This window comes from Corythoichthys intestinalis, chromosome 10, assembly GCF_030265065.1.
Source record: "Corythoichthys intestinalis isolate RoL2023-P3 chromosome 10, ASM3026506v1, whole genome shotgun sequence".
Lineage (NCBI taxonomy): Eukaryota > Metazoa > Chordata > Actinopteri > Syngnathiformes > Syngnathidae > Corythoichthys > Corythoichthys intestinalis.
The window spans coordinates 50,982,422-50,999,916 of record NC_080404.1 but is presented as its reverse complement, the minus strand read 5'-3'; the positions used below and the strand labels follow the sequence as shown (position 1 = coordinate 50,999,916).

At 39.0% G+C, this 17,495-nt stretch overlaps 1 protein-coding gene across 2 annotated transcripts in view; it reads left to right on the top strand.

The window, feature by feature from the left end:
* Positions 1–17,495, top strand: part of srbd1 (S1 RNA binding domain 1) — a 110,904-nt gene that overhangs the window by 16,498 nt on the left and 76,911 nt on the right. For both annotated transcript variants that reach the window (XM_057847676.1, XM_057847675.1), the window contains exons 9-11: positions 12,985–13,088; positions 13,163–13,270; positions 13,830–13,987. In XM_057847676.1, the coding sequence (XP_057703659.1) occupies positions 12,985–13,088; positions 13,163–13,270; positions 13,830–13,987 (370 nt within the window). The remainder of the gene's footprint in view (positions 1–12,984; positions 13,089–13,162; positions 13,271–13,829; positions 13,988–17,495) is intronic.

Below are 17,495 nucleotides of genomic sequence, written 5' to 3'. Positions count from 1 at the left end.
GGGCAGTGTATCCACCAAAATTAATAAAGCTAAATGCACACACTTTCAAAACACACCATTACAAGGGTACTCTAATTCAGGGGTTTTCAACCCAGTCCTCAAGGCACACTGTGGGTCCTGGTTTTTGTTCCAGCCGATCCAGCAGAGACAGTTGAACCAATGAGGCTTCTGCTAAAACAAGCCACACCTGACTGCAATCAACTGATTGCACTTGTAAAACACCAGATTGGGGAAAAAGTGTTGTCATCTTGTTTGGTAAGAATGAAATCCTGCACCCACAGTGTGCCTTAGTGGAATAGGTTGGGAACCCCTGCTCTAATTAAACAAATACTCGAAGCAACAACATTTTATTCGAGGCTGTTTTTCTAATTGAATTATTTGAGTTAATCGTTACAGCACTAAAGTACAGTAATTAATAGGCTCATTTTTGGTTTTATATGCTTTTAATGTGATTAAAAGTGTCAATGCAAGCTCTGATTAGAATAGATGCACAGAACATGTTTTGACTTTTTGTCACATACACTCGTAGCAACACATGCCATCTGTTTGTTCCTTGCGTGCCGCTGATGAACACGAAGCCACGTCAGTCACTGTTAGCCTTGTTATCCCCACTTGTAACCCCCCCTCTCAGATTCCCCATCACCCCACCCCTGTACTCCACCCGCCAACCTCGTGCCCCGCCACCCCCCAGTGACTGGTGGGTTACTCAGAGTTGGTCCCGGGCCTCATGTGTCACCATGGCTCCCGTCACCCGTTTCTGTGGCGCACCAACACTCTGGCAAGCGGGCTCTGCCCTACAGTCTTTTAAATAACACACACATCCAGCAAGTCCCCTTCATTCTCTCCTCTGAACATATGTGACATGTCCCCTGCCGACATGCCATTGGATTGGAGTGCCTGACTGACAGGCGTTCTCCGGCTTTGACATCTCTGGCTGCCCGGAGCATTCGGAGAGAGGAATGGAGGAAGGAAGAGAATGAATGAATGAAGGAAGAGAGCACAGATGGAGGAGTGTTTGTCACTTTGCCCCTTCAGCTCCTCGTCGCTCCCACCCTCTTAATTTGATGACTCGCTTTTGTCACAGAGCGTTAATCCACAGTGACCCTGCGAGCTGTCGGACTGTGGCAAAAATGAACCTTTTCTTGCCATTAAGTCGGTTGGGTGTGGTGGTGGGGGGCAGCAGGTGGGAGACAGGATACGTGGGGGTAGGGGGTGCGGGTGTGTGCGGGAGAGGGAGAGTGCACACTTGGCTGTTCTGTCGCAAGTATTCCACTGTTGCAGGAGGAAACACTTTGAGAGCAACGCATATGAGTTGCTCTGAATAAAAAATAAAGCTCAGTATCTAGGTATTAGTTCATATACAGTGTAAAAAAATGAGCTTGAAACAATTGGCACAGATTTCCACAATTGGATAATGAAATTTTCTAAGTTTTAAGTCATTGGATATAGGTTTGATTTTTATTTATTTATTTATTTTTTAATCTGTTCCTTGACTGAACTCATAACTGACATTAACGGAAATTGCATCAATCCATTTCAGCTATGGAACCCCAAAAGGTCAAAATTAAATAACATTTTAAAACTATATATACCATTTTGATAAATAACAAATTTTGTAATATGGCCCTTAAATTTTAAAATAAGCAAATATTTTTATGAAAAATATTTTACAAGAAATAAAGCATTTTTCACAAAGTATTTTATTTATAATGCCTTTTTCCACAATAGCCTTTCTATTTCTTAATGTCGATTTTTTTTTTTTTTTTTTCCCCCGCACAATGAGATTTTAAAAGATAAAAACCGTTTTTCACAAAGATCTGTTTTTTCACAAAGGTCTATATCGCTTTCACCGACACTAACTTTGAGGAAGGTGGCAGGAACAAAACAAGAACTACAAATGTGCTGACTGCTTTACGGCATACGTCACTTACCCCTTTCCCCAGGCATTATAAAGACTGAAGTCAATGTGGATGCTTCCGCCCGAATTCTGTAAAGATGGCAGAGCAACAAAAGAGACAAAAAGTTTTGTCTGAGGAGGGGAAAAAAAGGAAGGCTACCAGGATATACTGAATAATTATTGGCCCAGCTTTCACCCACTGGCGTGCCCCCCCAATCCCTCCCACCCACACAGTTGCTAGCTGTCATTTGCTATTGTTAAGCAACAACTGGATTCATTACCTTATTACTTTTCATCCTTCTCACAGCCGCTTGAAGCAGAAATGTTGTTTAATACGTCTGCAGGCGACCGGGAGATTGATTTTTGATTGATTGATGATTTTACGACACTTTGCGGTTGTGCGCTGGTCAGCATGGGAACCACAGCGCTGGTCCCCATGGGAAACGCACTACCGCTTTTGTCCACCGCCGTGGCTAAAATCGACCAAAACTGAACAACTACCAAGTGTTTAAGTGATTGGCTGGATCGTAGCGTCTGGTTAGCCTCGTTAGCATTTGGTTGCGTCATTTTTAGAGTTACTCAGAGAAGTTGCGAATCAGTGTGATGTATGCTAACGCGGCTAACCAGACTCCGCCTTGTGTATTTGACAGTAGACAATTCATTGCGCTAAGAAAAGCGATATTATGAAGAAAAAAAAAGCCATTGTGGAAAAACACATTATGTAAAAAATTACTAGGTGAAAAACGCTTTTTATCTTGTAAAATGTAATTGTGCTGAAAAACAACATTATTATTAGAAAGGCTCTTGTGGAAAAAGGCATTATGAAATGAAAAGCATTTTTCACAAAAAATAAATTGGTTTTTTTTTTTATATTGCAAAATTTTCTTCATAATAATACTGTATTAGAATTCAAAGGCTATATTACATTTTTTTTTTTTTTTAAATCAAAATTGTATTTATTTCAAAATGTTGTTTTTATTTAATAATTTTGATACTTCTTGGGGTTCCACATACAGCAAACTGCCAAATAAGAAGAAAAATACATGAAAATTATGGAACTTGAGAAACAAGTCATAATTTAGCATGAATAAATTCTCTTAGTGCGATCCCCCCCCCCCCCCCCCCTCCTATTGCAACTTAAAAACGACATCGCCAAGTGGTGTCTATTTTTTAGAGAAAAACTTTTTATTTTAAAATGCCGTTTTTAGAATTAGTATTTAGTTTCAAAAGTTGGAGCATGTTTTAATATTTTGAATAATACCGTAATTGTAATCTTAGAAAGGGAAAAAAATATTACTTTAGATTGGAAACTGTCCTGAAATTGTAAGAAGTAGGTCAAAATACAATAGTAGGGATAAAATCTGAAAATGGAAGTTAATCTAATATTAAAGTTTTAACATAAGACTTGTCAGAATATTCACATGTTAAATATTAATTTAATATCAATACATAAGGAAGCGCAATCAACGACACTGACAACACAAATTCCTTTTTTTTCGCAATATTTAAGAAATGCTTCATTCACATTACCCTCAAATGTATTAGTAATTTGTAGTTGCGACTGTATAATCATTATTTGCAGTAGATTTACTCAATACAATCGACTCCCGCTTGAAGACTGACTGAAAAAAATTGATAATTGAATCAATATCAATCTGTTGAGAACTCGCACACCCCGCGTCTTGACGCATAATTCTTTTGACGTACATTCAAGACGCTGAGCTGAGACTTAATCCCATCAAGTTTGATTTTAAGACCTTCTGAAGAGCGCGTGTTTAGCTCATAGCTATTACCAGCCGGCGCGCTTATGCGTACGCCAGGACAGATTTGAAGGCTGCGATGCCACTTGCTCTGCGATCAATCGGCAGCTAAGCGCAGCAGTCAGGGGCTCGCCTGCAGAGGGTTGGGGATAAATGGAGCTGCTTCATCAATTAAACACTCCTCTTTGATAGACAGGTTGAGCAAGTTTGTCTTATTTTATTTTACAGAAAAGCAGGACTTTTGTTGTTTGCACCCTAATGGAATATTCCCAAGTGCATTTTCTCCACACATGACGTTGTGGGTTACTCCCAAACAATTCAACCTTGGTTTCATCAGTCCACAAAATATTTTGCCCAAACTTCTGTTGAGTGTCCAAGTGCCTTTTTCTGAAAATTAAACAAACGAAAATGTTTTTTTATTTTTTATTTATTTTTTTTAGACCACAGTGGCTTCTTCCGTGGAGTCCTCTGATGGACACCATTCTTGGCCAAAGTGTTACATATAGTTGATGCGTGCACAGAGACTGTGCCAGTGATTTCTGTAAGTCTTTAGCAGACACTGTAGGGTTCTTTTTTACCTCTCTGAGTATTCTGCACTGAACTCTTAGCGTCATCTTTGATGGATGGCCACTGCTTAAGAGAAAAGCAGCAGTGCCAAACTCTCTCCATTTGTAGACAACTTCTCTGACTGTCGATTGATGAACATCCAGACTTTTAGAGATGGTTTTGTATCCTTTCCCAGCTTTATACAAATCTACAATCCTTGATCGCACGTCTTCAGACAGCTCTTTTGAGTGAGCCATGATGTACATCAGACAATGTTTCTCATCAAGACATTTCTAACCAGGTGTGTGTTTTATAGTGGGCAGGGCAACTTTAAACCACTCATTATTGATTGGGCACACACCTGACTTAAATTGTTTGGTAAAAAACTGGTTTCAATTGCTCTTTGTCTCCTTAGGCAGAGGGTTTACTTACGTACCCCCCCCCCCCCCTTCTGTCATTGTTTGCATGCTATCCTCATTAAAATATGAAAAACTATAAATGTTTGGGTGATTTTAGGTAAAGCAGTTTTTTCATCTGTGTGATTTTGACAAAGATCAGATCACATTTGATGGTGATTTTATGCAGTAATGTGAGAAATTCCAAAAGGTTCAGATACTTTTTCATACCACTGTGATGTCTGAGTTTTTAGATGTCTCTCCTCTACTTTTTACATTAATTCTCAAGAAGTGTTTTTACAAGTCATTGCAGTTGCATTACGGTAGTCATTTATATTGTTACCTTGCTAAGTGATATGGAAATCTTTTAGCTTATCCCATTATATTTTTGTTCAAAATCCTAGTCCTTAAGATGCTCTCTACATTTATTATCTGCATTTATATATGCATTATCTCCATTTAAACTTATACCTGTTACTACTGCACAAGCTTGGAGTTTATCAACCTCAAATAGAGTTAAATGCCTGAAAAGCTAAATGCATGAGAGTTTGGAATCTGCCTAGTGTCCCAGTTGTGTCAGTCAGGTCAGGATGTGTGTGGGGGTGTTTGTGTGTATGTGTATGGATGGTGTGGCTGGATGTGTTGATGACAGTATTCCTCTTATGAAAACCGGAGCGAGACAAGGAGACAGAGAGCGAGAGGACAGCGTTTGGCCGGCTGCCCTCCCTGCAGGGTTATTTTGCCGCTCCTGGATGGATGATGACTGTGGTCTGTCCGTCTACTCTCGTCAAGCTCTGGCCAGTACCTCGCCACCTGTCACTTTCGGCCCGACTTGATGCCTTTACGCACACTTCTCGCTCGGTCTCTCATCACGCTTTCTCTCGGATCACCCGCTGTCTCAAACTAGTGACCCAACCAGAGGAGAAAGTGAGGAACATGCATGCTCTGCTAGGGAGTGTGATCATGCTTTTTGCGAGGCATTTTGGGATTCACACTTGAAAATTTTGTGAATTGTTTTGGGAAAGATAAAATGAATTTTGATTGTTTGATTTACACCAAGCCAGTTGACAGCATGTGTTGTTCAAGGAACTTAACAAATGAAGCAGGCCTTAAAATGATCTAGAGCTGCAATTATTAATCGATTAACTCGAGTAATTCGATTAGAAAGAAAGCTTTGAATAAAATTGTGCTGCTTTAAGTATTCGTTCAACTAGAGTGGCGTTGTCATGGTTTGTTTTGAAAGTGTTTGCATTTAGTTTTGTTGATTTGGGTGGATACACTGCCCTCTAGTGGCAACAGTGAATATGATATGACTCATTTAATCCAGATGCTCCCTGTTAAGACCAACATTAGGTATGTTTTTGTTTGAGTGAATGTTTTATTATGCATTCTTAATTTAGTTTAGAGGTATATCTAGCCGTTTTTTTTTTTTTTTTGTGAGAATGTGTTTGAATGATTTGTTAAGAGCATTGTAAAAACACATTAGCATTTTATAGCATTTAAGTTGTTCTTTTGTTGTACTTAGATCCACATTTGTTATACCGGTTTGAGGTTAAGCTCAGGTATTTTAATTTATTTTCAAATTAAAGTGCAATTCTGTATAGTTTGAAGAAACACTCGGGGATTTTATTTGTAATTGCATTTCATGCTTTTGAAAGTCCAATTTTAGCAAGCCTTTATTTTAATCTCAATATTTATTCTGCAACGCATTAAATGTACCTAATCTGATTACTCGATTATTTGAACTAACTAGTTGCTAGATTAATCGACAACTAAAATAATCGGTAGCTGCAGACCTAAGCTGAACTTTGCTGGAGCAAGAAGGTCTTGAATTTTTTTTATGAAGGAGCCTACGAATAAACACAAGACTCAATGGGACCAGCTTTTTTCCTTGTCTAGTTGTATTTGGTTGAGTTCAGTACTGTTGAATTATATACTGTATGACAGGTCATGGATTGTTTTCCATAATAGAACAGGAAGCAGCTTTTGATTATTTTAGTAGTCAATCGATAACTAGTTAGTTTGAATAATCCTGTAATTGCATAAGGAACATAAAAAATTAAATACCTGAGCCTCAAACAGAAAAAAAAAGATCTACAACAAAAGAAAAATTGGCTAACTTACAGTGCCTTGCAAAAGTATTCGGCCCCCTTGAATCTTGCAACCTTTCGCCACATTTCAGGCTTCAAACATAAAGATATGAAATTTAATTTTTTTGTCAAGAATCAACAACAAGTGGGACACAATCGTGAAGTGGAACAACATTTATTGGATAATTTAAACTTTTTTAACAAATAAAAAACTGAAAAGTGGGGCGTGCAATATTATTCGGCCCCTTTACTTTCAGTGCAGCAAACTCACTCCAGAAGTTCAGTGAGGATCTCTGAATGATCCAATGTTGTCCTAAATGACCGATGATGATAAATAGAATCCACCTGTGTGTAATCAAGTCTCCGTATAAATGCACCTGCTCTGTGATAGTCTCAGGGTTCTGTTTAAAGTGCAGAGAGCATTATGAAAACCAAGGAACACACCAGGCAGGTCCGAGATACTGTTGTGGAGAAGTTTAAAGCCGGATTTGGATACAAAAAGATTTCCCAAGCTTTAAACATCTCAAGGAGCACTGTGCAAGCCATCATATTGAAATGGAAGGAGCATCAGACCACTGCAAACATTCCAAGACCCGGCCGTCCTTCCAAACTTTCTTCTCAAACAAGGAGAAAACTGATCAGAGATGCAGCCAAGAGGCCCATGATCACTCTGGATGAACTGCAGAGATCTACAGCTGAGGTGGGAGAGTCTGTCCATAGGACAACAATCAGTCGTACACTGCACAAATCTGGCCTTTATGGAAGAGTGGCAAGAAGAAAGCCATTTCTCAAAGATATCCATAAAAAGTCTCGTTTAAAGTTTGCCACAAGCCACCTGGGAGACACACCAAACATGTGGAAGAAGATGCTCTGGTCAGATGAAACCAAAATTGAACTTTTTGGCCACAATGCAAAACGATATGTTTGGCGTAAAAGCAACACAGCTCATCACCCTGAACACACCATCCCCACTGTCAAACATGGTGGTGGCAGCATCATGGTTTGGGCCTGCCTTTCTTCAGCAGGGACAGGGAAGATGGTTAAAATTGATGGGAAGATGGATGCAGCCAAATACAGGAACATTCTGGAAGAAAACCTGTTGGTATCTGCACAAGACCTGAGACTGGGACGGAGATTTTATCTTCCAACAGGACAATGATCCAAAACATAAAGCCAAATCTACAATGGAATGGTTCAAAAATAAACGTATCCAGGTGTTAGAATGGCCAAGTCAAAGTCCAGACCTGAATCCAATCGAGAATCTGTGGAAAGAGCTGAAGACTGCTGTTCACAAACACTCTCCATCCAACCTCACTGAGCTCGAGCTGTTTTGCAAGGAAGTATGGGCAAGAATGTCAGTCTCTCGATGTGCAAAACTGATAGAAACATACCCCAAGCGACTTGCAGCTGTAATTGGAGCAAAAGGTGGCGCTACAAAGTATTAACGCAAGGGGGCCGAATAATATTGCACGCCCCACTTTTCAGTTTTTTATTTGTTAAAAAAGTTTAAATTATCCAATAAATTTTGTTCCACTTGACGATTGTGTCCCACTTGTTGTTGATTCTTGACAAAAAATTAAAATTTTATATCTTTATGTTTGAAGCCTGAAATGTGGCGAAAGGTTGCAAGGTTCAAGGGGGCCGAATACTTTTACAAGGCACTGTACATAGCAAAAGTCCGCTAGCTTAAATGCTACGGGTGTAACGGTACACAAAAATCTCGGTTCAGTACGTACCTCGGTTTTGAGGTCACGGTTCGGTTCAGTAAGAAAACAAAATGCAAAATATAAATGCGCTCGTTGTTTATTACACACTTTTGTGCTTTCAACAATAGGAACATTAGCCTATACAAAGCTAGAATTCTGCTCAAAAAGTAGCGGGTATTTAAAGATAATCCAACAACAATTTGCCTTTTAGACCCCGCGTATTGGTCAGCTTTCTTTCTGAAAGAAAGAAGAGGAAAAAAAGAAGTCCTGTGCTAAAGAGAAAAGCAATCCCAATGAAAAAGATTTTAACATGGATTTTACAAATAAAATGTCTCAATGAATCTTTTTTTTCTTCTTATGAACGGTTTTCAAAAGCTCAATTGGTGGATTTTCTCAAGTTAAAGTGCCACACAGAAATTAATAAATGTAATTGTGTAAGCAGGATCTGTGTATTATTATTATTATTCAATCACAGGTGTTTTAGCTCATTTCAAAATGAATGAATGAATGAATAAATGGGCTATTATTTATTTTAGTATGTGTTTATATTTTACAAATGTGATGTAGTATTCATTTATATTATATATTTTATGTTGAACAATGTTCTTACAATGCTCTTAACAAATGGTTCAAACACATATTCCCACAAAAAATGGCTAAATATACCTATAAGCTAAATTGCGAATGCATTAAAAACTTTTTTTAGCTCAAACAAAAAAACTAGCTTACGTTGGTCTTAACAGCTGGATTCAGCCATCTGAAATGAGTAATGTCATATTCACATTTGCTTCTAGAGGGCAGTGTATCCTCCACCCAAATCAATAAAACTAAATGCAAGCACTTTCAAAACCAGCCATTACAACGCCACTTTAATTAAACGAATACTCGAAGCAGCAAAATTGAATTCACATCTTTTTTTCTAATCGAATTACACGAGTTAGTCGATTAATCATTGCAGCACTAGTGGAAATGCATAACAAACGAAATAACTAACGACATTAAATTGCTACTGGCTCGTGCAGCCTGGAAAGAGATACTCCATCATCCATCTTTGGAAATGTGAGGTTTATTTTGTTCCAGATGCCAACCAAAAATGACAATGTCCGAAGTATAAAATCGCGCCAGCCGCCCTCCCAGCACAGAGAACGTCGAGCCGCCAACACGGGACAAGTCGGAAAGTGTCCAACGCGTGTTATTCCCGGGACATCTCTGCATGTCTGAAAACCATGACACGGATAAATCCTGTGTGATCTTACACAAGAATTTACCGGTATCTAAATCTGAAAGGGAGTTATTATTGCCTTGTACGTCGTAAAACACAGTTTGGTACAGATGTTATGTTGGAGCCCCCATATAGTCGGTCAAAGCAGTCAGACAGTCATTCTAGCTTGACAGTGTTTTGAGTGACTAAATTTGCATGTACCATTTTATTAAATGATTGAGCAAATTTAGCATAGGTTATGTTCAGTTAACTACTCCAGCCTCTCGGGCTTTTGCAGATGTTGGGCGTCTGTCGGGAGGTGTGCGATTTGATGAAAATCACTTGAGAAATGTCACCGCAGTCAGGGCCGCCGCCCGCAGCGGCAACATGCCATCTGGGGAGAAATCTAAATTTCATCCTAATTCGAGCAAGCTCGCCCCTGACATGCCATTAGCTGTGTTTTTCATGTTGCCGTTGTCGCTTTTGTGCGAGGGTGCCGATGAGCTCTAATAGTTGTGGCACGGCGCGTGCGTGCGTGGGTGGCGGGGGCAGGCCTGGCGGTCCATGCTGCTGACGGTGGCACAGTGGTGGCATTTGTCAGCTCGCTTTTTCCACTTGGGTTCCAGATTGACATCTCGTTTCTCGTGCCTTGTGCCGTGACGGGCTAAAGGTTCCCCGCTGTAAAGGTCAGACACTTACTACTGTTTGCTTAACAGCATGTAACAGTTCCTCTAAAGGGGTAGGCAATGGGGGTCACAGCACAACAGGCGTGGCCAAAGGACACACTCTGGGGCTCATCACGCCAGTGTTTTCATGTTTGTAGTGAAAGTTTTTTTTCCCTGAATGTGCGTTCAGATTTTTTATTGTTATGAAATTGCCTAAAATTGCCTCCGTCAAAGAGGGGTTGGGACCTACCGTAATTTCCCGACTATAAGGCGCACCCGTGTATAATGCGCACCCCAAATTTACTTGTAAAATCTAGGGGAAATTATTGTACCCGTTTATAACGCGCACCACAATTTTTGCACCAATAAATAGAAGAATACAAGAAAACGGAGCTCGTGTACAGATACAGAAATGTCATTTTACTGATTGGTGAAACAGAGCACAAGCATAGCATATTGGTAGTTCAAAACATTACCATAAACTGACAGTATTTACGGTAATGATATGATTTGACAACTTCGCCAACTTTGGGTTTGAGTTTCCCGAGGGACAGGTATAGTTGACGGACACACACAGGAAGTCTGTGTTGTTACGTTTGTTATGGTCTGAGTTGCGGAGCTGCAATAAACGTTGACTCAAATTCGTTCAAGAAACTAAATTCTGTGCTTATGAAGAGTGAAAAAAGCAGAATTTAACACAGACGAAATCATTTGGCCGATCAGAGTGGAGTATTACCGAAACAAAATGGTGACGTCACGTACCGTAATGGTCGGCAACGGAACGCTGCTTACGTTTCTTCAACACAACGTGGCCGTGTCAAAAAAAAAAATCTGTTTATATATATATATATATATATATATATATATATATATATTTCTGTCTCCATCCATGTACCCGTTTATAATGCGCACCATGATTTTACAATTTGATTTTTGGGGGAAAAAAGTGCGCGTTATATTCGGGAAGTTACGGTATTACTGTCCTGGGAAAAATGAGAACTATGCCATTTGTAGTGGAAAAAAAATCTCACGCAAGGCATAATACCATCAAATATTTAGTTCCTATGGTTTAATCCACTGTGGCCCGATGTGGAACAGTTTGGGGATCCCTGGTTCAAAGGGAGTAAAAGTCGTGATGTGGCCACCATCATCCCTGAATCTCAACTCTATTGAGAATTTGTGCAACATTAATTAAGAAACACTGCATAATGATGGATGGCAAAATATTGACGAAAATGAACAACGAAAATTTAGAGAGAAAAAAAAAACATTGGGAAAACTTTTTAGCAGAAAAATTTCAAATCGCAATAATAATAATAATAATACCTGAAATAATGTAACGAATCGGGTTCTAATGTGGTTGACGTGTTTTGTGTGCTATACCTGAACGAATCGCAAGGCTGACGTGAGTGATAAAGTTGCGGTAGAGATTTTACTTTATGTTTTGATTAGGGCTGTCAAATGATTAAAATTTTTAATCAAGTTAATCACAGCTAAAAAAATTAATTAATCGTAATGAATCGCAATTCAAACCACCTATAAAATATGCCATATTTTTCTGTAAATTATTGTTGGAATGGAAAGATAAGACACAAGACAGCTATATACATTCAACATACTGTACATAAGTACTGTATTTGTTTATTATAACAATAAATCAACAAGATGGCATTAACATTAACATTCTGTTAAAGCGATCCATGGATAGAAAGACTTGTAGTTCTTAAAAGATAAATGTTAGTACAAGTTATAGAAATTTTATATTAAAACCCTTCTTAATGTTTTCGTTTTAATAAAATTTGTAAAATTTTCAATCAAAAAATAAACTAGTAGCTCGCCATTGTTGATGTCAATAATTACACAATGCTCATTGTGCTTAAACCCATAAAATCAGTCACACCCAAGCGTCAGCAGAGGGCGACAAAACACCAAAAAACACAAGTAACGAGTGAACATGACACTGCTGTCATTTTAATCTGTTTGAGCGGGGCATGTGCGTTAATTGCGTCAAATATTTTAACGTGATTTATTAAAGAAATTAATTAGCGCCCGTTAACGCGCTAGTTTTGACAGCTCTAGTTTTGATGTTTTGTTATTGGCGTCAACAGCAGCGGACAGTAGGCGTGTTGTGTAGCACAAGTTGTGAAATAGATTATTATATCATTAACCATTTCCATCTTTAGTTCAATGGTGTCACCTTTTTCCTTTTTTCACCACCTGCGCTTGCTTCTTGGAACTCGTGTTGATTTGTCTCATAAGTAAATCTGCCGTACGTCCGTCTTGCGGCAAAACAAAGAAATGCTGCGCTGTCATAAATCGTCGCATTTTGAGCATGTCGTCGGATGTAAAAACAAATGGCGAGTCAAATTTTACGCCGGGTGTCGAAAAGATCGTGTGTCAAAGCGATCGTATGTCGAGGTACTACTCTGTACGTTTTTTTTTTGTTTTTTTTTGTTTTTGTTTTTTTTTTTTTAACATTTATGATATGTATCTCTTTCCAATGCTGTTAAATCTTAATAAATACATTGAACAAACCCCCCCCCCCTTTTTTTTTTTTTTTCTTTTTAAAGTGAATAAGCTCTGCCTCCACTTTGCAGATTTTAGATTTTCGCAGGGGCTATTCCCCATTAACTGCGAAAAACGAGGGATCACTGTACGCCATTGTATTTCCTTCCAGCCTTTTTTATCATGCATTAACCAGATCCTCATTCATGTGCTGAACAGACGTTGGCCATCAACCGAGGGGAGAGTCTCAAGTTGTTGACTGTGAAGGTGAACATCCCTGACAGAGTGAAGAACAACTTCACGTGGTGGTGCATAAACAATAGGTCACAACTCATACACTGACTAGCACACACGTGGAATGGGAGGGGTGATAAACTAAATAGTTGTTCCATTGCAGGTGGAAACCAAGGACGTTCGCACAAGAAGCCCATCGAGAGCTCATCAAGAATTCAGTAGAGGACTCGTACAAAAGGCTCATTGTGCCTTTTCTTACCAGAATGTACAGGTATGTAATTGACAGGTTTGTCATTTAAAGTCCCCCTATCCTGTCAGGGAGCACTTTACTGAATTCGACAGCTTGGACTGGACTTGGTTTAGGAAATTCCGGCTCTTGTCGAGCTATTATTTTTTTATTTGTTTGATTAAATAAACATGCTTTAGGCATTTCAATTAAGTTCAGTGTTTGCGTTATTCAAATTTTTTATGCCAATTTTTACAGTTTTACTGCAAATGAAAATTGGCTCCAAACATCGGTTATCGGCCCCTCCAACTAGTAATAATCGTTATCGGTCCTGAAAAACTCATATCGGTCGATCTCTAGTCGTATGCCTTCTGCTAGAATCCTTGCCTTCGATGACGTCATCGGTTTCAGCGATGCAGAGGCAAACTGTTATGAGAAATTATTTTTATTGCACAATTTCAATAGTTATCTTGATAATTGATTTTTATATACTATTTGACAAGATTCAATTGTTAATTAGTGTAGAAAAAAACCTGATGGGGATTTCAAGTAGAGCCTCACTATCAATTAGTACTCTAATTCTTCTGTCTCCTTCCGTTTTTAGAACAAATCTTACAAAATCAGCTGAGAAGGAATCAGTGGCCATGTTTGTCCGAAATCTCCGCCAGCGCTTATTGGTGTGTCCAGTACGGGGTTGTGTAATGATGGGGGTTGACCCTGGCTTCAGACATGGCTGCAAGGTGGCAATCCTCTCCCCAACTGGTAAGAGAACATACTATGCAGTATGTAGTATTGCTTTAAAATCTGAGGCTAAACAGTCATTTAAATTTGTCTAGAGATGAGAGTTGAATCTAATCTCGTGATATTCAGGGGTGACTAGTCTCTGACCTGCCGAAATAAGTACTGTCTTGACAGACCTGCCCTATTTCAACTGATTGGCAGATAATTTTTTTCCTCTCAACAAAATCCACAAAATGGTGATCAAACTTTGACATAATGCTCTGCCCAATCTAAATGGCACAGAAAATAATGCTTTACATACTGGAAAATAAATGCCTAACTCTTAATTGATTCTCATCTAATTCTGTTTTTGTCAGTGAAAAATAATGTCCTCATGAACTCATTCACTCACAGCCATTTTCACCGGTGCAACACCCTTCGCTCCTGGCCGTTTTACTCGATTACGACTGATTTTGCAAGACCCACAGAAAGTTCTGTTCTATTGCTATAGACCCTACTCACATGACGTCACAACCACGCCTCCGCGCCATATTGTCCGTCTGCTCGTCGGGTTTAAGCATTACTGCTACGTAAATTCCTCCTATTGTGGCGTGTTTTTCTGCTCATTAACATTAATAATCAAAATGGTGAAGGCGTGTGTGGCGGTTGGTTGCAATAACAGAGACAGATAGACGGAGAGACTTGAAGTTGTACCGTATTCCGAGAGACCCGGAGAGTAGAGCGAGATGGACTGCTGCAATTCGACGAGAAAACTGGGCACCAAACGATCACTACAGATTATGTAGTAGTCATTTTATATCTGGTAAGATGCATTTAATATATATTTAGAGGGTTTTGGGCTGACAACCACAATGAAGAAAGATCATTGTGAGGCTAATCGCCGACAACATACAGTTTCAAATTCAAGATGCTTATTTCTTCCACCATCATTATTTTTTGAATAATATTTAGCTGGTACCAAGTGAAAGAAGTTAAACAGGTGTGTCCAAACCTTTTGCAAAGGGGGCCAGATTTGGTGTGGTAAAAATGCGGGGGGCTACCTTGGCTGATTTACATAGAACAATATATTTAAACAAATTTTAGCGAGCCCTTCTGTGTGTCACATTTGCTTGATAATTTTTTAAATTCATAATTTCAACAATCTCATCTTTGTGGCGTTCTCTTTCGACACTCGGGCTCTTGCGAAATACTGCTGCTGTGAAATTAAACTAGCTTCAAGTTGCTATAATTTCTCGCTGCGTATCTTCCCTGTAATGTTGTCATACATGTCAGCGTGTCTTGTTTGGTAATATTGCTTCACATCGAACTCTTTGAAAACAGCGACTGTCTCTTTGCAAATGAGGCAGACAAAGTTGTTGCGTGTTTTATTGAAGAAAAAGTCCAATATCCACCTATCCTTGAAGCGTCGGCCGTAGCAGTCAACTTTTTTTTTTTATTGATTGTCGATTTTAGAAAATTGGAAGTAAAGGGTCACACGGGGTAATGTTGCTTAGAGTGCTGCTCTTAGTTTTTCAAACTTTCGTGAGAATAGGCTGATTTTGTGTGGACAAGATAGTTGTAGATATCAGGGTAGCAGATGTCAGGCAGAGAAGGCGAAGACAGTGGGTCGAAAAATAGCGATTTAGGCATCAAATATGGATCTGGCGAATGGATAGACTGAAGCTTTTCCACATAACGCCTTTTATGCAACACATCCAATGAGTTTACAGCGTCTGAAAGCACCGGGGCTTCCATGAATTGCATTATAAATTGCACGACAAATTGAAACCATTGAGAATACGGATAAACACTGACGGACAATATGGCGGCCGGATACAGCGACACGTCATTCTGTGACGTTGGTGAGTAGGGTCTATATGAACATGGAACCCACCAAAAGAAATATTAGACTCTTTTCTTTCAGCAGGGAAAAAAGTTAGTTCATATCTTTTTCCATTCTTTAGAAATAAGCATTAGAAAATAGCTTAGTTTGAGCAATTTTCCAATTTCTGATGAAAAAACGGAGAAATTGAGCTTTTTGTGAAAGCATACATTTCAAACATAACTTTGACTTGAACACAGCTATTTTTTTGTTTTATTTACATCCCAAACATCTGAATGTTTTCCTTTTACAAAAAAAACATAAACAACTAGACAAATAGAGCTTTTGATAGCAAAGTAACAATTTATTTACACATAGTTGTAATTAACTGAGAGATGACGCTGTTGTGGCCGCGACAGCCAGGGTAAACTTTTCCCTCATCGCCGCCTGTCTCTGCTCGGCGAGCGGCACGGACTCAACGGCATCATCCGCTGCAGAGGTGGTCCCGGTCGTTCTGCTCGGTCGTCCAACGCCTGGCATCCTGGACGTCCTTTCGGTCGTCTTCCGCTGGCGCCCCGGCCGTTCGTTCCGTTGAATCGGGTTGCGGGTCTTACCAAATGCGCTACTGCCCTCCAGTGGCCAGTTTTTTTGCTTTCAAATGGATATTCAGCATTGTGCTTTGGAGCTAAGTTGAATCAGAACCCAGAGATATCTCTTGTAAAAAAAAATGTAAAAGACGTATGAATACGTCTTTGGGACACTGAAACAATTAAAAATAGAGCATATTTATACGTTTTTGGGAGCAAATGAGTTAATAAACATTTGGTACTCAAATTGTCATCTTAAAAAAAATATTTATAACCATCAATGTAGTTTTTTGTACGAAAACATATTTGATGTGCACTTTATAAATTCTTGGTGAATTCTCAAAATTTTTGTTGGGGAAAAATTATGCCTTACACACTTTATAAATGCTTGGTACTTTCTGTTGGCAAGAGTGGGGAAAAACAAAGACTGAACATAGGCAACACTCTTTGTGGGTGTTTTTTTTTTAATCTTAAAATGATGCACTGGCAAATGAGGTACATGGGCACCAGTGACGTGCGGTGAGGTTCGTGGTTGGTGAGGCACTGACTCCTTAAGTGTCAGATTTACAAATATATAACCAAAAAGGATAGCTTATTCAATTAACTACTGGTTATTTCATATCTCATCAGCATTCTTCACAAAACACACACACACGGTACATATTACAGATACGTAAAGGTAGAAAATAACGTGCATTTGCGCTACACTCTCCATGTGTTGGAATTTCCATCGCAAGTCTTTAGTTCATACAACATAAATGAGTACAGAGTGGTGTACAAAACCACAGATTTCAATTTTGACCTTTTGTGAAATATTCAGTTGTTTTTAAAACTTGAATCTGATACTTAAATCAATTTAATACAGATTGCTCAACAAAAAGCATGAAAAGAAAAAGTATATTTTATTTAAGGCCAAAATTTAGTTTTAAAATATTAAGATTAAAATGAAAACTGTGGTCTTACCTTTATTTGTAGATGAAGTCCATGCGCCTGCCCTTCGCCACAAAAACCTCAGTTACTTTGTTGTAAAAGTCCTCCTTATTTTCCTTTAGTTTTAAAAGTCTCTCCGCCTCAATGGAGATGATCGCCAGGGAGGAAAGTTGTCCTGAATCGGTCCTATTCCGACTGTATCACATCACCG